The sequence below is a fragment of the Coenobita brevimanus genome, chromosome 39 (assembly GCF_032717465.1).
Source record: "Coenobita brevimanus isolate Jiangsu-jjx chromosome 39, ASM3271746v2, whole genome shotgun sequence".
In the NCBI taxonomy this organism is placed as follows: domain Eukaryota; kingdom Metazoa; phylum Arthropoda; class Malacostraca; order Decapoda; family Coenobitidae; genus Coenobita; species Coenobita brevimanus.
The window spans coordinates 24244861-24265366 of NC_136992.1; the positions used below are offsets into that span (position 1 = coordinate 24244861).

Consider the following 20506-nt stretch of genomic DNA (forward strand, 5'->3'; position numbering starts at 1 on the left):
GCAAGTATTTAATGACATGTACTGGACACCCGGCCCCTCCAACCTGGCCAAACAAGTCATACAGGCTTGCCGTGCTTGTGCGCCAGGAAAGGACGTGACACAGATGCCCGACCCTTCAGGAAACATCACGCCCACAAGCCGTGGCAACTTTAGTCTGTGGACGTAGTTGGACCCCTCCCGCCTAAAGCAGGTTACAAATACATCATAACCTTCATAGACACCTATTTAAAATTCCTTATTGCCTACCTGGCTAAAGAGCACCATGCCATTGCCATGACCGATGCCCTCGTCTGACACGTTTTCCCGTACTTTGGCATCCCCCAAGCCCTTCACTCTGACAACACCCCTGAGTTTACCAGCAAAATATGGAAGGAACTTGCCACCATCCTCGGATACAAACTATCTCACTCTTCCCCATACTGGCCACAGGGAAACAGGATATGCGAAAGAAGCCACCGTACCCTCCTCAACCAAGTATGAGCCAGAATAGAAGAAACGCAAAACGGAGACTGGCCAGCCCACGTAAAAATTGTGCAGTGGGGGATGAAAACTTGTCCCCGAGAAGATGGCAGTACCCCTCATGAACAAGTGTTCGGAGAAACCCCACTTCTCCTACTGCTCCAACACCACCTACAACTCCCCCTCCACGTCCGGGCCCCTCCACCACCTAAGGAGCCGACTAGGCTACATCACCTACAAAAACAACAGGACCTCCAACCCGACATTGCCCCTGCAAGCCCCTATACAAGCCCGGCGACTCAGTTATGGTAGCCCAATTACCCATCCCTAAATAATTTACACCCAGATTCTCAGGATCCTACACAATCATCAACGTTCCCAACCCCTACCAAGTAACCATCCAAGACCACAACATCCCACGCACCTACCGCAATCGCCACGTGCGTCTCTTCCGCCCCCAAACCACCACCTCTCGACATCTCCGCATCCACTCCCCCTCCCAGCAAGCCACCCTGCCACTCACCTCCTCCGACTACACAACAGATTCGTACACATGCTACCTCACACGCAGCTACCTCACCACGTGGCCCGAGCTCCTCGCCACCTACACCTGTCCTCACCACCACCACTACCAGATCCGGCCGTCTCTCTCGCCCACCAACAAGATACACACCTACACCCTCACCCCCCTCCCACCAGCTCCAACACCACCCGGTCAATCCATCTCCAGCTCCCCCACACCAAACACCCCCATTATTCTCAAGATACATCAGGCAAAATGGATAACTCCAGTGGCCAGACCAACCAAGACAATTAAGGTGTGTCCCTCGCGACCTCATAATACCATGGTCACCTCACCCACCTCCAGCATTCAGCCCAGAGTCACCGACCAGTCACTACACAATGCACCTCCAGAAATGAATATCAAACATGTGCTCTGGACCCCTACCCAGGGAAACAAACGCCTCCAAGAGACCACAACTTCTGCATCTCCTGCGGAAAACCACACATACTTCCACCCTCAAGATAGTGCATCACCCTCACCAAGATCAAAACCTACCCACGAAGCACTGGACCTCACTCCTCCACCACCTCACACCAACCCACCAGACCCCCACCTCTGACATCTACCATCTCCAGCCACAGGGACGTGACTTTTTCAACCACGACGATGGTGAAATACCTAGGGGAGACCACAGAGAGGTGTGCCAGGTGCGGCAAGAACCTGAGCAAGACGGGCATATGTCCCCAGCCACCACGTGCCCCGCTTCCCCTCAACGGAATCCACAGGAGGTACGTCTTCCTGCGGTATTACCCTCTAACCGGACCAGCACTCACCAGGCTCGGGGTGGGACTTCTGTAGCCACAGTCCCCAGTAGGACCACAATGATGCCCACCATGCTTGTTGGGGAAAGGACACCCACCTTGCTTGTCGGGGAGGGAATGCCCACTGTGCTTCCCTCACCTGCAGCCCCGCTGGGAGCAGGACTGCGGCGACACCCACCATGCTCGCCAGGGAGAGGATGTCCACCATGCTCCTCTCACCTGTAGTCCCAGGGCAATGCAGAACTGTGGCGGCGCCCACCGTGCCTGTCAGGGAGGGAATGCCCACTGTGCTTCCCTCGTCTGCAGTCCCCACTGGGAGCACGACCATGGCGACATCTGCTGTGCTCACCGGGGAGAGGATGTCCACCGTGCTCCTCTCACCTGTGGTCCCAGGGCAGAGCAAAACCGTGGCGACACCCACCATGCCTGTTGGGGAAGGAACACCGACTTGCTTCCCTAATCTGCAGCCCCTACCAGAAGCAGGACCGCTGTGATACCCACCGTGCTCGCCAGGGAGAGGATGCCCACTGTGTTTCTCTCAACTTCAGTCCCAGGATCTAGTGGAACCGCAGCAGCGCCCACTGTGCCTGCCGGGAAGGGAACGCCCACTGTGCTTCCCTCATCTGCTACCCTGCGGCATAGGCCAATGGCAATGGTCCTTGTTTGCCTCACTCCTCCAGAGGCCGAGTGGGATGCCCCTCCCACTCTCCCCACCCCCAAAGGGGCGGAGCTAGCTTCCTAGCGGAATCGCTGTCGGAGAGGGTCTGGAGCAGCCCCATGGTGAGTCTGGGGGGACGTTCACTACAGCCAGTACCCCGACGTCGCCAGTTCCTGTCGGACTCCCAGAGTAGGAGACGCCGCAGGCAGCCCCTGATGGCCTCTCGACGAAGGCAAGGCCACAGCCTCCAGTCACCAAGGGACACCCCCAGGACTCCCGGCCGAGACCCCTCCCGACCAGCCAGCTAGCCATCCTCCACCAGTAGGCGCAAGGCAGTGTGCCTACTCACCCTGTTTGGCCCCAGTCCCAAGGGTCGACACTTCTCCAGAGGCCCCTCCAGGGAAAGGCCTCCCTCTATGCTGCCCCGCAGCCCTCATCTGACGATCCGGTGCAAGACAATGGTCCCACGCCCCTCCAGAGAGCGCACATCTGACGGAACCCCTCCCACACATGGGCGACACCTGCAGTTACCCTGTCGTCAATAGTCACAACTATCCCTGTATCTCCAATAGTGTGTATAATCTACTACATTGTATTGCACCCAACTACTGTATGTTTTTATGGTAATATACGTGTAAGATTGGTTAGCCTGTGTTTTTGAGCTCTGTTTCTTTGGTTGCATGCTCTAGACCCTGTCTTGGAATGAACCCAAACCAGACCCTCATACTCTGGGAGCAAGGAGTTGAGCCCTGAGTACATGGCGTAAAAATAACTTTTTTTTTTTTATAGGAAGAGGGAAGAGTTCTTATTTCTGGAACTAAAGCTGGGGGAGTTGAAAGGCTAAGATTTGTAGGGAAACCTCTTGAAAGAAGAGTGGAGAGAGAGAGAGAGAGAGAGAGAGAGAGAGAGAGAGAGAGAGAGAATTAAAAAGGGAAGAAATGGGGGAGCATGGAGCACCAGAAAAGCAGCAGCTATTTAAAAAAAAAAAAAAAAAAAAAAAAAAAGACATTGCAAAAAGTTAGTTTATACTTTCCAAACGGACAGGCCAAAAAGTTGATGAGAGGGATGCAAATTCTGATAATTTCATATTAAAAATTTTTTAATAATCTTTCTTACAAATGTGAGAAAGAAGAGTATATGAGAGAAAATGGGGTAGGCAACGTTGAGTGCAGTAACAGAAGGAAAGGCAAGGAGACAGAAGAAACGGAAGGTGACTGAAGGGGATAAAAAAAAAAAAAAAGGGAGGGAGGGATGGGAGATGAACAGTTGTGTTGCCACAACTTGTTGTGGCAACAAAGTTGTTATGCCACATCCATCATAAGGGTCACAATTACATGGGTGGGAGTGTACACTTTTCTGGATGCAAAAGTAGCTGTAATTTGAGGCCTGTATTTGTTCTTTAAGTTTCTCAAATGCCAGTGTCATACGTCTGTTTTCTACATACCGGATTTTATTTTTAACATATTGGCTCATATAATGGTTCAGTTGTCTAACTTCTGTTGATCCAACTCACATGGCACCCAAGGTTCACATTAGCCACAAAACTTGGGGGATCGTTTCTTACTCTACAGCATGTATTATTTGTGCATTACTCTCCTGACGGTGCAGGTTAATATCCAAGAGGTGGTTGGGGTTTATTGCCCATGTAATGCCACTCAGGGATAAGTGAGGCTGGTCACTCTCACCTTAAATGTCAGGACCAACTTGCCTAGCCACGGGCTCCTACGCTCCTCATGGGGCAACACAGGATTGGATGATGGATAGAGGGATGGATACTCTCCTGACACAACCTTCAGTCACTGTTCATTATTGTTTACCACTGGCACTCCAAAAGAACCAAAATTTACTCTAAATGGACTAAGCAAAGTTTATGAAACTTTTATTATTCTCAACAGCAGTATAATTAAATTATTTAATTCTATCAATCTATCTATCTATTGCCAGACACCTTCATTACATGTGGGTAACAAATCTAGAAGCTATCTAAAACAAGTTTCCAGATGACAACATTCACTGTAATATGTCATTTATCTTTAGTTACTAAAATAACTCTGTAGCAGAGCAAAGTAACAATACACCACAATCTCATAATAATAATAATTACAGGCATATTAATAATTACTAAATCAATCTCAAACTGTTATATTGACGATTAAAAGTGTATTATTTTTAACCACTATATTATTTCAGTTTTGTGCAGTGTTCATCATACTCGAAAGTTATAAGCTTAATTCTTAAGCCTTGTTATCATCGAGTGAATATGGTAGTTAATACTGAATGGTTCAGATCTGCCTCCCATGGTGTGGAGCTGTCAAAGGGTCTTTACTCAGATAAAGTTGTCAGGCATAAAAAAAGAGAGGGAAGGGGGGATTCTAAAGATTGCTTCCAGCTCCATTCAAATTGTTACACTGAACTACGGGTGACTTTACACTCCCTCTTCGGTCTTTCTTTCCTTCATTCTTTCCTTCTCCTTCTGCCTGTGGGTGACTCTACACTGAATGACAAGCCAAATGGTTTCCTGTACACCAGGAAACCATTTACTATGCTGGGTGGTATCCATATAACCAAATTTTGGCACCTGGTGGTTTAGTGGGTAATTATTGCGCTCCAGTCGGATTGAGCCGGTAAAGGTTTATATCCAAGGGGTGGTTGGGGTTGACTGCTCATGTAATGCCACTCAGGGATGAGTGAAGCTGGTCACTCTCATCTTAAATGTCGAGACCAACTGCCTAGCCCCGGGCTCCTACGCTCCTCGTGGGGCAATGTAGGATTGGATGATGGATGGATGATGAATAAATCCCAGTAATAGCATTTAAAAAAAAAAAAAATGAAAATAATGATGAAAAGTTAAGGCATTGCTGCTGTGTGTGTGTGTGTGTGTGTGTATTTACCTATATGTATTTACCTATTTGTAGGATACAGGAATTGAGCAATGCTCGTGCTGTCCTGTCTCCATATCCACATTTATCAAGTCTACCTTTACACACATGAATGTTTTTCTCATGCACCACCTCTTTGTCTAAGTCGTTCCAAATATTTAAGTATTTACCTAATATACCTAATTGTGATATAGGAATGTACTATGCTCGTGGGTTTCCGCCGCTGTTTCTCAATGTCAAATTTAGCTTTAAACTCGTTTAAGTTCTTAGACTGGACGATCTCTTTGTCCAGGCTATTCCATAAGTCTATACTTCTGTAAGGAAAGCTATATTTCTTATATCCTTCAAGCAGCTTGACTTTTTCAATTTCATTCCGTGTCCTCTTGTTGCTCTCTTATCCCATACAAACAGATCTTCTTTGTCAATTTTATCTACTCCCACCATGGTCCTGAACACTGCAATCACGTCTCCCCTCTTTCTCCTTTCTTCTGAGGAAGGCAAATCCAGTTTTTCCAGCCTCTCTCTGTATGACAAGTCTATCAGACTGGGGACCATCTTGGTTGCTGTTCTTTGTATTCTCTCAATCTTGTTTATATCTTTCCTTTTGTGTGAGGACCACACTACCGCTGCATATTCTAACCTGGGGCGGATCATGGCCACTATCAATTTTTTCATCATCTCCTCATCCATATAATGAAATGCTACTCTTATGTTAGTCAAGAGTTTATAAGTCTCTCCAACTATCTTGTTAATGTGCTTTTCTGGTGACAAACTATCTTGGACCAGCACTCCCAAATCTTTCTCTTCTCTCCTTTTTGTGATTAATTCATTACCCAACAAATAATTCAGTGATGGCCTCCTGGTACTTTTACCCATTTCCAATATTTTACATTTCTTAACATTAAATTTCATTTCCCACGTCCGCCTCCAATTGTGTATCCTATCCAAATCCTCCTGCAGTATTTTACAACCCTCCTCAACCTCATCAGCAAACAGACTTGCATAACTGTTCACTCCATCTACCATATCATTTACGTAAATCAGGAACATTACTGGCGCCAACACTGAGCCTTGAGGGACTCCACTTGTTACTTCTCTCCATCCAGACTGTCACGAATCAATTCGCGACATTTCCTTTTTGTGAGAAACCACGAACTATTAGTGGAAAACTCACTGTGTATCGCTCAGCTAACCGTTTCTCCCTCCATTATCGGAGTATACTTTTCAAATTATTCGTCACCGTTTTCAAAGAGTGACCGATTTAATGCACGTCACTAAGTGCTGTACTGAGCGATACTATTGTTTTTTTATTGTTCGCCTCTGCTTGCTCATTCGACCGTTAAAAAATGCGGCCGAGTGCTCCGCTTTCCCACGACTTAGTCAGTCTTGTGTTTGTTGTGACGGAGGAAGGTCCTGTGCCGCAGTGTGAGAGGTCAGCTATTACCCAAACTCCACTTCACAGTTAGTCCAGTCTTCCCACCCATCTGGTGATACGCAGCATTCATCGACTATAGTATTTCTTTTGTGTATTTTCTAGTTATAAGAGTTTAATTAAGGTGTTTTTTTTTTAGACGTAAGTATTTAGCTCGTGTGAGAGTGAGTGAGCGTCTCATTGATTTGAAATGTAACGTTAAATTTGTTTTTTTGGGATTAATAAATTTAACAGTTCTATTTCTTGAGCTTCAATGTAAAGTAAAATCTTGTTTCATTTAATCCAAATTAAGCTTATTTTCCATATAGCTCCTAGCTTGCATAAACGTTTGCTTTCATAACTGGTACTTAGACCAGTCTTGTATTAACTTAATATCCGTTGTGCCATCTGGGAGTTAAGCATCGGCAAGAACCTGATGTTAGTATTAGTTATTTATTGTCAGGGGTGATGTAACTTTCTCCAGAGGCTAACAGTACAGTAATTCAGCAATTGTGAGTAATTAGTCTCTGCTGTGTACTGTTGAGAAAGTTTATAAATTCTCGTTCTCAGAGAATCGTGCTAAGCCAGCGTAAAGTAATCGTTGCTTGATGTAGCAAGACAATCATTGTCTCTGCTCTTCAATATTATTGAATATTATTATCAAATTAAATAATATTTAACCATTTATTCCAAAATTACCGTGATATTATAAAAACCCCGTGACACAGACATCCTATCCTTTATTACTGTCCTCATTTGTCTGTCTCTCAAAAAGTCTCTCATCCATTCCAGAAGTTTCCCCTTCAGTCCTCCTATATATTCTAGTTTCCACATTAGTCTCTTATGAGGTACCTTGTCAAAGGCCTTCTCTAAGTCTAAGTACACACAATCCACCCAACCATCTCTCTCCTGTACCACATCAATCGCTCTTGAGTAAAAGCTCAACAAGTTAGAAACACATGACCTTCCACTTCTGAATCCAAACTGACATTCAGCCAAAATATTCATCTCTTCCAGATATTTTATCCATCTGTCTTTCAGGATTCTCTCACACAATTTTGCGACCATGCTGGTTAGAGACACTGGTCTATAATTTAGGGGTTCTTCCTTGTTTCCTCCCTTGTAAATTGGTACCACATTTGCCCTCTTCCCTTCTTGTGGCACTTTCCCCTCTTCCAGTGAGCATACGATTAAACTGTGAATTTTATCCACCAGTTGTTCTCTGCATTCCTTCAGTACCCAATTAGAAATTCTATCAGGTCCCGGGGCTTTCCTTACATCTTGAGTTTCCAGTAATTTATACACTTCCTGTACCTCCACTTTTATATCTTTTATCACCGGAACATTTCTAATCACTCCCTCCCCTTCCACAAGCTCCTTTTCTTTAGTCAAAACTGACTGGAAACGTTTGTTCATTATTTCTGCTTGCATTGCCGCATCCTTAAAGACCTCTCCTTCTACTTTCAGTTTGGTGATTCCTTCCTTTTGTTTCAGTTTGCCATTAACAAATCTATAAAACAGTTTGGGTTCATCCTTGCATTTGTCTATTATACCTTTTTCAAAATTCCTTTCTTCTTCTCTACGTATTCTTGTGTATTCATTTCTTGTTCTTTTATATTCTTCCTTTGTTCTGTTGTTACCTCTCTTTCTCCAATTGTTCCACGCCTTATCTCTCTCTTTTTTTGTTATCATACACCTTCTATTAAACCACTCCTTTTTCCTGTTTTCTTTCCCTCTTACTCTTGGTACAAATTTTTCCACTCCCAAATTACAGAGGTCTAGAAAGATATCCCACTTCCTCTGTATCTCTCTTGTTTCTCTGAATTTTCTCCAATCTGCATTTTCAAAAAATTTTCTCAATCCTGTAAAATTTGCTTTCCCAAAGTTGTATCTTCCCTGTCTATGAAGCTTGTCTCTTGGCTCGACGTTCCCTAATAACATCTGGAACTCAATGACCACATGATCACTTTTTCCTAAAGGACAGAGATATTTCAATGATTCTATTACATCAGGTTCTTTGGTGAACAGTAAATCTAACCTTGCTGGTGTGTGTGTGTGTGTACTTTTTTGCAATAAGATGCCATTATTAGCATCACCCAGTGGACTTTCAGTGGCACTCAACATACAAGCTCTTAGTCAACATTATTTGCACAAACCTTCCACATTATGGAGGCTGTTTCTAAACCCTTCATATTGAGATCTCTCTCATATGCACATCAGAGTCAAGTGGCATTAGCCTCAATAAGTTGAAAATATCCTCTGATGAATGGAGGCTTTTTTTTTTTTTTCTTTCTTTTTTTTTCTTTTTTTTTTTTTAGGCATCCTCTTTTTTTACAGCTCAATTAAAGACTTAAGATTGTAATCCATTATTTTGAGACTGGGAAAAAAATTACATTTCCTATCTTTCACCAACTCTAAAAATTTCTCAATTACCTAACATTATATGGTACCATCTCTTAGTTACCATCACTTCACCAGTTATACCATCACTTCATCAATTTCAATCATCTTCATCCACAATTATTCAGAAAAATCTGAACCAGTCTGAAGTCTAACTGCCTGTAAACAAAGAGCAAAGCTTCATATGAAGAAATCGTATGAAAGATGCTGAGGAAGTTTTGTGATGGCTATCAACAAACCAGAGTCTGACAAAGCTATCCCTAGATGAGTAAAATTGTCTTAAACATGAATAAAATTAATATGCTGCCATAATGAAGAGGTTAAAAGAAGGTGTAAATGAAGAGTGTTTTAAATTTCATTCTACTTAATAATACTGTATATTGTTGTGAAATATTTGGTCTGGATCACCATGTGAGATGTTGAATGCAAATTCTCTGGTACTGGCGGCAAGGCTTTTGGAAGAGTAGGGAAGGAATGCAATCTGTGAGACTGAAAACGAAGGTGCGGAAGACAAAGGTCATGATTAGTAGGGCAAACAAGAGGCGAGCTGACAGAATGTGATCAGTGACCTTGTGCCACTGTTTATAGTTAATCCACCTTGTATGGTGTTCGTGGATCGTAAATAAAAGCATCATCTGTGTGAAAAGTAGACTTCAAGACATAAACATTTATGAGTGTGCCATATGCAAAGATTACGAGTATACTGTATACATACATAACCCAGCCAAGGCTGAGTGAGACTGTTGTTGATGTGGCTCTAATGTGTGTCAAGAAATTGTAGTACAGTACTGTAAAAATTAACAAAATCACCATTACTAAAAATGAAGAATTTCTTAAATTCTCTCTCTGTATAAAGGGGAAGTTATGTGCTTCAGGTACCAGTATGGTAGTGAAATGTTCATAGGATGACTATACCAACATGTCTGAGCATAATGTAATGAGAATGGTGGGATGGACGTGTAATATCACACCGAGTCAAAACATCATGCGACAAATTAGCATGATGCCTGGATTTGAGTTTGTTATTAAAGTGGTGTTCACAGGCAGGCTTAGATGATTCAGACATGTGAAGAAAATGTGTGACAGTAACTGGGCAAAGCAGTGCAAGACCATGAACACAGAAGGAACGGCCACTGCAAGCAGGCCATCCAAAACATAGGAAGAGGCCTTAAGAAGGGAACTCTGTGTTAGGAGACTTTATACAATGATGCTGGGGTAGACCAGTGGACTTATGTAGGCAAGGCTGACCTAAGCAAGGAAACAAAGTTTTGTAAAATGTATTTATAAATGTAACCTTCACCACTGATATCAAACTCCTTATTCACACTGTGATGAACTCACACATTCTTTACTGCAATCATATAAAAGCTACAACATTCGGCCCCTTAAAACACAAAAATTGCCAATCATAAAAACATAAACACAGTGCAACCTCAACAATTTGCAGTGTTTGTGTCTACAAACTATTCGAACTTTTGAATAATTAGAACTTTAGACAGAACATTTATCTGGGTGTCCTTGTCTTAATACTCAAGTTTAGGCACAATTTTAAAACAAGCTTTGTAGTCTGGGCTAACCTGCTTCCTTCAGGAATCCTGTTTTCCAGTGATTTTATAAAAGGAATTTATCCTTTATCTGCTAACTCAAGCTAATGATAATTATCAGTATAACTCATTACTAGCCATGAAGTAGTTTCTATCTTTCTTCACCTCCTGTATCCCAACTTCTAAAACTTTCTCAGATGTATTCATATTTAATTTCCATCAGTAAGCTGCAGTGGAAAATAATTTTCCATTATTTTTTTTTTTATTTTTTTTTTTTTTTACAGAACTACACAAATATACACATCCTTCACCACCATCAACTGTTATGTAGTAGTCAATCAGCTGATGTCTGTTTTGAAATGTTTACAACCTGCCAACCCATGAATCTGGTGTGAAACCAAACTCTAGTCATCACATGACTGCACACTGCTGACCCACAGAATGCTTAGTTTACTCTTTTTATAGTGCTGTATATTTATTACAATGCACACTTATACATGTCTGAATTATTATACCATTAATAAAAAAAAAAGTGTGTGTGTGTGTGTGTGTGTGTGTGTGTGTGTGTGTGTGTGTGTGTGTAATTTACCGGGTTGGTCAGGATCACAGGATGGTTGTGATCATCAGCTTTCTACCCTCCCAGTAGAGAAATGAGAGCTCAAATAGTCCAATCTAAGGGCAAAGCCTTGACCTTCACACACGCACACACCCATCCTCTTGCTCAAGGAGGACAGTGACCACCCACTTCGTTAGTGAAACTTTTCGCATCCCAAGCAAGGCGCAAACCCCCGTCTGAGCAAATGCTAGGCAAGAGCGTTACCACTGAGCTGGCTCTCTCTCTCTCTCTCTCTGTGTGTGTGTGTGTGTTTAAGAAGTGGTACAAGATGTTGCATTTTTAAATTTACTGTGAAGCTGCACTGTAATATACTCAAATATCAATTTCACAGTGCTTTAAGTGACACGACTCACCAATATGAAATATTTCAGGAGACTGCTGACTATCAACAATCATGCTTTTGTTAATTATCAATAAAATTTGTTAGTTAATGATGTGTGACAACTGGTATTCCATGTACTGCATTGTTAAAAGACAGTTACTGTAGTTTCGAGCACCAGGAACTCTGAAATCTTCACACTGCTGACTCTGACAAAACATGCAAAGATACTTAGTTACTCTAGTTTCAGTCTGTACATAACTTCTTCTGAATATTACTACAATTTCATGTTGTACTGTACATGATCATATTTCCATTAACACAAGCGTCTCATGTGCGCACACTATTTGCTGCTAGATTATTATGTTACATTCTTTTTCACAGCACTACACTAATAAGTAAAACTTTTTAAAAACCACAATTATGGTGAAATCTAAAAAATATTCAAATTGAATCAAAGAATAATGAGGTTCTTGACCACAAGGAGGAAAGGAAACTTATTATGGGTGATGAAACGCTTGCTAGTAAGGTCAATTAGTACCAGATAAGTGTAGGCATCAATTTTAGGTACTGTACTAGTTTCTGCAGTCATTCAGAGCTAATCTGGGGAAATGAAGAGGCCAATTTCATACATTATGGTATTCAAATTTAGGACGTTTCTAAACTTTAGACATTCACATTTTCGAGGTTTCACTGTATATTTTCCATCCCAGTTTGTCATCATTTATAGCATCTACACTTCAATATCTACTCTTCAAAAAATTAAATTAGTGAACCCAATAAACTATTTTAGCCCCTAAATAAGCTGAAGTTCCATTTGATGTGAAGTGGATTTTTTCATCCTTCAGTGTGAATATAACCTCCTCATTCAACTGATCAGTGCCTTGAAGAGGGTCTGCCAGAGTGGGTACATTACGAGGACCCATCAATGGGTCTTTGTATTTATGAAATGTGAGTTTCATGGTAGGTTTGATAAATCGCTCATTCCTTTTCAGGCGAGCAGTAATGGCAGCAACAGTGTCATTCTGGTACACTGGGAGGCAACACTGAAAGAGTCCTGAATGTGGCTGTGGGTTGATTAAGGTCAGAGGTACACTTGGGGCAGTGGAAAAGGTGATGAAGGGTTCTCCTGGAACCACTTCTTCCTGAGTACGCTCATTGTCACAGTCCTCTGTCCAGCTCAGGATCAAACCTTCCAGGTTCAATGTGCCACGCAAGTAGTCCAAGTTTTCCTCTAGAATGCTGCGCTCATTGAAATCCACAGTGTTTTTCAGGGCAGCATCACCAACACTGCTCATTCTCTCTCTCACAGACTGAACAAAAGGCATTACTTTTTTCATATACTTTTTGAGTGATGGAATGCTTCCCAAGGCCTTGGATAACTCCTTATTGTCAGGAAGGATTTTATTATTTTTCTCATACAAATCATGCATAGCAATCAGAATTGTGCTCTGCCACTTAGGAAAAGTCTTTGCAATCCAGATGACCCCATGGGAAGGAGGTTGTACTGCTGCTGGGGTCTCACCCTTCTTAGCTTTGGCAGGAACCATGTGAGCCTTCAGGCGTAAACGGAAGCGATGTGAGTTGTCACCAATGTATTCTGAGGCTTTTACCAACTGCATGTCAGGTTCCTCAGTAACAGGCCAGCTTGTATGTAGAATAGACCCTCTGTTACCAAGAACCTCCTGCCATACAAAGTCACAAACATGGGGACAAATTGGGCTGAGTATAAGAACCTGTGAAGTGAGATACCTTTGAACCAACTCCCAACTTAGGCCAGACTGAACCTGAGCCCTCTCACGATACTGATGAAACAAGTTGCTGTACTCAAAGAATCCAGTGCGCAGGCCTTCTTTAAACATCAGTGTTTTATAATATCCATCAGTTTCCCTTATCTTTAAGTTCATCTCTGCTGTAAACATTTTGTCATTTACCGTATACAGGGAGCCAGTGCGCATACAATCCTTTTCAGCGACTAGTTCTTTGGCCAACTCTACAAAAGTCCACAGTCTGAGAACACCAGAGTCTGCTACTTGTGTTTCAAAGTTGGCATCCTCCACGGAGTCTCCAGCATTAGCAAGAGCCAACCTCATTCCATCAGCTCCATATTTATCAAGTGCATCAGACAGTGTCAGAAAGTTACCAGTAGATTTTGACATTTTTTCTGAATTCAGAAGAAGGTGTCCATTTGCACGAATACCAGCAGGCCACTTGTCAGGTTGTGTTGGCCAGATGGCTGTGTGATTGTACAGGTAGTATGTCAAATGGTTTGGTATAAGATCTTTTCCTGAAACTCTCAGATTAACTGGGTACCAGTATGCAAATTCATTTCTCATCATCTCAACAGCTTCTTTCTTGACGGTGGTATTTGGAAATGTATTAGACTGGAAAAAGATGTAGTCCCACACCTCTGGTGTCATCTGCTCAGCCTTGATGCCATATTTTCCAGGTTGAGAGCCATACAAATCCTCATGCAAGATGTGACATACAGTATAGTAGGCCATGTAGATAGTAGAATCTGACAGAGATTCAATGACCCACTTTTTATCCCATGGCAGGTAGGTACCTAGGCCATAAGTTCGAGCACAAGCATGGCCCTTTAGCCAGTCTAAAGAAGCATCAAAGTTACGGCGAACATCATCGTGGTAAGTGTTGAGGGAGTCAAGGTTTTGCTGGGTCACAGCACGCCACTTTGGTTCCCCATAGTCCAGGTACCACTGGTCACACAATGCCACAACACACTCATCTCCAGACCTTGATATGATCAATTTCTCAGGCTCCTGGTACACTAATGCCTCACCTGATGCTACCAACTTCTGCTGTATTGCTTTTTTGATGTCCTGTACTTTCTTCCCTTTGAATTCTCCCACTAAGAGAGTGCCTTCATAAAAACCACGAAGGTACACCTTTTCCTTTGCTTCTACTAATTTATCACGATCATTCTGAGATTTGATTCCCATCATCTGACATACTGCTGGAGCACTCAATGCACCATACTCTGGCACATCAATGATCGGCACTGGATCAACATTAACCATTTCCTCAGTGATTCCATATTTTTCCCTAAGAGCTGGTTTATTCTTCAAGTCAACAAGGGCAGCAAAATCATCTGGAGCATCTGATGGCACAGAAGTGACAACACCAGTACCCTTCTCCTCCTTGACAGTGAGCATAGGCAATGCATAGATCGTCTTATAGGTAGTCAGAGGTGCTCCTAATTTTGTGCCCATTAATTCATGTCCCTTCAACTCCATCAAGGTTTTTACTTCATTCTCCACACTTAGCATTTCCTGGAAAGCCATATTTCTGGCAGCTCTTCGTGTACAAATATAGACATCACCATTCTTTGCCTCAACAGCAATATATGTTAAATCTGGTCCAAGCCAACAGTTAGTTTGACCATACATGGTTTCTGGTCTTAAGGTGGCTGCAATGAAAAATACCTTCCTGGAGGCTAAGGATTTCAGTTTTCCAGACAATTCCTGAACATGCATCTTAATGAGGGTATACTCCTGTGGTCCCACACCTTCACCCGAGGAGCGATCATGATCCATGCAAGGCTGTTCATCCTTGGGGGAGAATATTGTGTACCTGCAAAATGACATCCACATTAGTGACCTGAATAAGCTGTTATAAAATACTATACCTATAGTCAAATGCCTTAATCCTCAAGGGGGTGGCCATGAACACAATGCCTCCATGTTGTTCTGTCCACCAATAGGCTGACCTCCCATAATCTCACACTGTTCTCTTATATATACCTCTCCACCCCATTCCTCTGCCTCTTCCTTGGTGTCTCTCTCTCTCTCTTCCTCTTTCCTTCCACCTCACTCACATACTGTCTCTACAGTAGTTAACCCTTTCACTTTTTTTTTTTTTTTTTTTTTTTTTTTTTTTTTTTTTTGATGTCCCACATACAGGGATTTTGAGATGTATAAAGATAACTGTTTTGACAAAATATTCCACACCAAAATAGACCACAATTTCCTGAGTAACGATGTCTAACATAATATATATAAAAAAAATAATTACCTCTGTGGTTAGCTGTACACCAGGACACCATCTACTACACTGGGTGGTAACCATATAACCAAATTATGATGCCTGGTGGTTTAGTGAGTAAATTACTGCACTTCAATCGGACTAAGCCGGTGCAGGTTTATATCCAAGGGGTGGTTGGGGTTTACTACTCATGTAATGCCACTCAGCGATGAATGAGGCTGGTCACTCTCGTCTTAAATGTCAGGACCAACTTGCCTAGCCCAGGGCTCTTAATGCTCCTCATGGGGCAACAAAGGCTTGGATGATGATGGATTTTTCATTAACAAGTCAGGTGAGTAGGATCAAATAAAACAACAAAAGAAAGCACTGAAGCAGGCCTAGGAGAAATATCAACTGAGTCCAATAACTTCTCAGATCATTCAACAATTTACCATCTGTGCCATACATCAAAAAGACTTTCTATAATCTTACCCCGTTCACATTATCTTATACTTTTTCCACTTCAAAGAAGACCAACTTGACTCGTCTGAGTGGCATTGTGCTGGTATATTTTTCAGCAGTTCTTATCGTACATAAGTGAGGTTACTTGTACCGTCATGGACAAAGAAACTTGGACACTCAGGGGCTGAGCTGATAGTTTCTTTTTCCTTTTCGATTTATCCACTAAATCTTCATCCATATGAACCGTACGACGCCATCCCCTTCCTTCCCTCACCTCCTCTCCATCCTACCCACATGACCCGGGAAGGCTGATCATTCCCAGAGGACAAGTGGACACTCCTCACCTCTCTCTCTCTCTCTCTCTCTCTCAATCCCTGCTATATAAATATATATATATATATATACTGTATATATATATATATATATATATATATATATCTGTGTGTGTGTGTGCAATTATCATGACTTTCATGACTACTGGCATGATCTGAATCGGAAAATAAAGATGAGGAGAAATATAGCGGAGTCTTTGGTGAAAATGGTGGCATCTCTCTCTCTCTCTCAAACGAAACACTTGCTTCCATCCTTTCTTCTCCCCCTCCTCCCTCCCCATCTACCATCTCTCTCTCTCTCTCTCTCTCTCTCTCTCTCTCTCTCAATCTAAACACTTGCTTCCATCCTTTCTTCTCCCCCTCCTCCCTCCCCCATCTACCATCTCTCTGTGTCTGTCTGTCTTATGTGTGTGTGTGTGTGTGTGTACAATTATTATCATAACGAATGGCATGCTCTGAATTGGAAAGTAAAGATGAGGAAAATTGGCGAAAATGGTAGCAGAAAGGAGTAGGCAAGTATGAAGGTGGATGTTAATTGGCCCGCAGGGAAATAATGACAGTTCCACATGCTGACGTCTCGAGAGAATTTCCTGCAGTTGTTTCCTCTAAATATGTTCCAGTGTTTTAATTTGTAATGCTTATATCACAGTAAAGGCATACTTTGCACTGACATTATTATTCACTCCTACAGATTATTGAGAGAGAGAGAGAGAGAGAGAGAGAGAGAGAGAGAGAGAGAGATGGAGGGACAAGTGGTCACTCCTCACTTTCTCTCTCTCTCTCTCTCTCTCTTTCGTATGCAGATCCAAAATCAGGAGTTGCCTCGCATAGGCCAACCAGCCAACTGCAGTTGTTTTCTTTAAATATACTGTATTCCTAAGTTTTTTTTTTTAATACTTATATCACAATAATAAAGGCATACTTTCCACTGGCATTACTATTCACTCCTACAGAATCTTGAAAGAGACAGAACGAGAGAGAGAGAGAGAGAGAGAGTGGGGGGGGGGGGAGCAGCTGCGTATATGAAGAATGAAGATGAGCTTCGCGTGTGTGTGTGTGTGTGTGTGTGTGTGTGTGTGTGTGTTAGCAGAGTAACCGTAGGGAAGAGGGAGGGATGGGTTGTGATCGGAAAAATGTAGGGAGTTGCTTGTGTCAACGATGCGCGCGTGCGCGCACACACACACACACACACACACACACACACACACACACACGGTTCAAGGTAGGCGGATTAGCGAACTGGCGTGTATGGGGGCAGGGAAGGGAGGTTTGGGAGTGCAGTCTGGCAGGTGCTATGAAGAGAGGGTAAACAGGATGGGGGAAAGGGGTCGTGAACGAAGAGTGACGGACAAGCCGGGGTAGAAGAGAAAATATGACATTTGCCTCGCCTCACCTGTCCAGGTTTCTCTGTCCATGACTGTACCTACTAATGTAAACATCACAAACAGCTAAGAAAAGTTAAAGGTTAATACTGTACAGCAGATCTGTACATCAAACTGTTAGAAAGTGGTAGAGCTCTATGTCTATCTATCTATATACCTAGGCTGCTTCCCCCAAGGAAAGGGAGGTAGCCGAGACAGGACGACACACTCCCCATTTACTCATCCATTCAAACACATTCATTCGCATCTTAGCCCCAAAGGGGAAAACGGACAGATCCTCACCGCACCACACCGCACAAGGGTCAACTGCGCAATGCAATCAGTGACATCCGCAGCAGGGCCCGACAGCAGAGCTGGTTTACCCCTGCCACATCATAACAGACCCATCCCCTTACCCGCACCTGACCTGACTAGCTGATCAGACCAAATGCGGGAGAATATCCCCTCAGGGCTGCGTCACCACTTATTAATTCACAATTTCTCTCCATTTATTTCTGTCACGCACAGCCACTCTTCCTTGCTCAACAGACATCTCTCTCGCATCCAGCGCTCTCTTCACACTGTCCATCCATCCTATTCGTGGTCTTCCTCTCAGCCTTACACCTCTCACATCAGATCTAGTTATCTTTTTCACCAATCGCTCATTATCCATTCTCTCCATATGCCCAAACCATCGCAACACCCTCTGCTCAACTCTACCAGCCATCTCCCGAACAACTCCAGTTCTCCTTCGCACTTCATCATTTCGCACACGATCCATACATGTCACTCCACACATACTCCTCAGACACCTCATCTCCATTACATTCAAACTTTTCCTCTCTGCTACACCCATATTCCATGTTTCAGCCCCATATAATACAGTCGGTACCACACCACCCTCATACAGCCTTCTCTTTACATCCATTCTAAGCGAACGAAATCTAAACACTTTTTTCATTCCTCCCAACACCTTTCCTACTTCATTTATTCTAAACTTCACTTCTGCATCTCTATGTATTACACCAAAAATGTTAAGTGATATTATACAGGTTACAGTTAACTCACCTTTTTCCATACTGTATCTTTCCTCTTTCTTTCAATCGGATAAACTGCCATCTGACAAAAGAATCATAGAAAGGATTGCGGTCTGTGGTGATAAAGGAGCGCCGCCAGTCCGTGTGCAAGCCAACTCTCTTGAGATCCTTGACACAATGTGGTGGAAAATAACTCAACCAGTGGTCCTCATCGGTGAAGTTCCGGATCTCTGCATCAACCAAACCCAGGCTTCGCATAATCTGCCACTGGTACCGCATACCACCACCCTTTGCTGCAGCCTTGCTCTGAACAACAAAAGTTAGGGATAACACTGTGCTGAAAACCACCAAATATCATATCACTACGGTTCACTAAAACTCAATCATTATGAATCATAAGCATCAGCTTTTACACATTTCTTTATTCAGTCCTATTTTTTTACTTTTTTTTTTTTAACTATATCCTCCTCACATTGCCTTCTTTGGAATCCAAGTATCCAATCCTTTAATGTTTCATCTAAAGCACAGAGGCCCAGGGTTAGGCTAATTCAGGCATTTAAAGCATCTTAATAGTCATCTACCCGAACGGCATTATGTGAGCAATGAAGTTCATTCATCCTTCTGATTCAAACCCAATGCTGTAAGAGTATATGGTGTCCTGAGCTACCGTACAGTAAATCATTTGTCCTGCCACTCAGTAAACAGTCACCTGAAAGCAGCAATACTCTGATGTTAGTGGATGGTGGGCATCCCTGTGGCATATCCCTGTCTGCCACAGATCTCTTAATTAATTTTCATCCATCCATCCATCATCGAATCAATAATTTTCTTAATTTCCAAAATACTTTATTCAAACCATCAGTGTCATATAATGTTCACCTTTTTCAAGTCTATTGCATATGTCCAGCTTCTGTTTCAAAGTGGGCACAATGCACTTTAAGATTAGTCTGCACTACAGGCATCATGAAGTGTAAAAATCACCGTCTATCACAACAATATAACAGCGGGTGCTTGTTTGTGACTAGTGGTGGTAAGCAGATGGTGATTTGCGGAGGTATGGAGGGTGAACAAATCAGAGGAGAGGAAAGAGGGGAGAGGAGAGCTGCGATGGGGATTACCTATGAAATGATCTTGACCAAAAAAGCCTTCACATCGCCCAACTTCACCCAGTCTCACCTGACCATCCCATGCAGAGGCAGGCATTCAGAGTGGTACAAACTTATATTTTTAGTCATATATTTGTCACTCTGTGACTTTTCCTGGTTGTCTGATAATCCCAGTTATCTGGATACTGATATCCAGGATTAAACTGTAAAAATAAAAACACATGCCCAATAAAAGTATGCAAAAACAAAACTTCTTTTATGTTAAAAAAAAGGACGGAGTTCAGGCTCTAAGTTATGCCAAGTGTGACACGGAAGAGTTGAATCATAGACTACCAAAAGTGTTAGAGGAATCAGCAAAGGTAGTTGGGAAAGCTAATACAACTAAAGCCAATAAGTAGTCGAAAATGACCCTCGAGCACATGAAAAGAAGGTGAAAGTAAAAACAAAGAGAGATGAAACAGAAAGAGCAGAATTAAATCAGCTTTTCAACAAGAAACAGAGGGGGGGGGGGAAGGATCACATCAAAATATTAAAAAGTCTGAAACAAGTCTGATGCAAAATGGCACTAGGAAAGCAACAAATTATATCCGTGAAAGACAGTAATCGTGATGTCAT

General features: G+C 42.7%; 1 protein-coding gene across 1 annotated transcript; it reads right to left on the reverse strand.

Annotated features, from left to right (window-relative positions):
- Positions 1–11543: 11543 nt before the first annotated feature.
- LeuRS (Leucyl-tRNA synthetase) lies at positions 11544–19087 on the reverse strand. Its single transcript, XM_080270159.1, has 2 exons — positions 18817–19087; positions 11544–15203 (listed from the first exon to the last, which is right to left on the reverse strand). Exons 1-2 carry the CDS (start codon positions 19062–19064, stop codon positions 12380–12382), a joined length of 3072 nt encoding a protein of 1023 aa, XP_080126285.1. The 5' UTR covers positions 19065–19087; the 3' UTR covers positions 11544–12379.
- Between the last annotated feature and the right edge of the window lie 1419 nt (positions 19088–20506).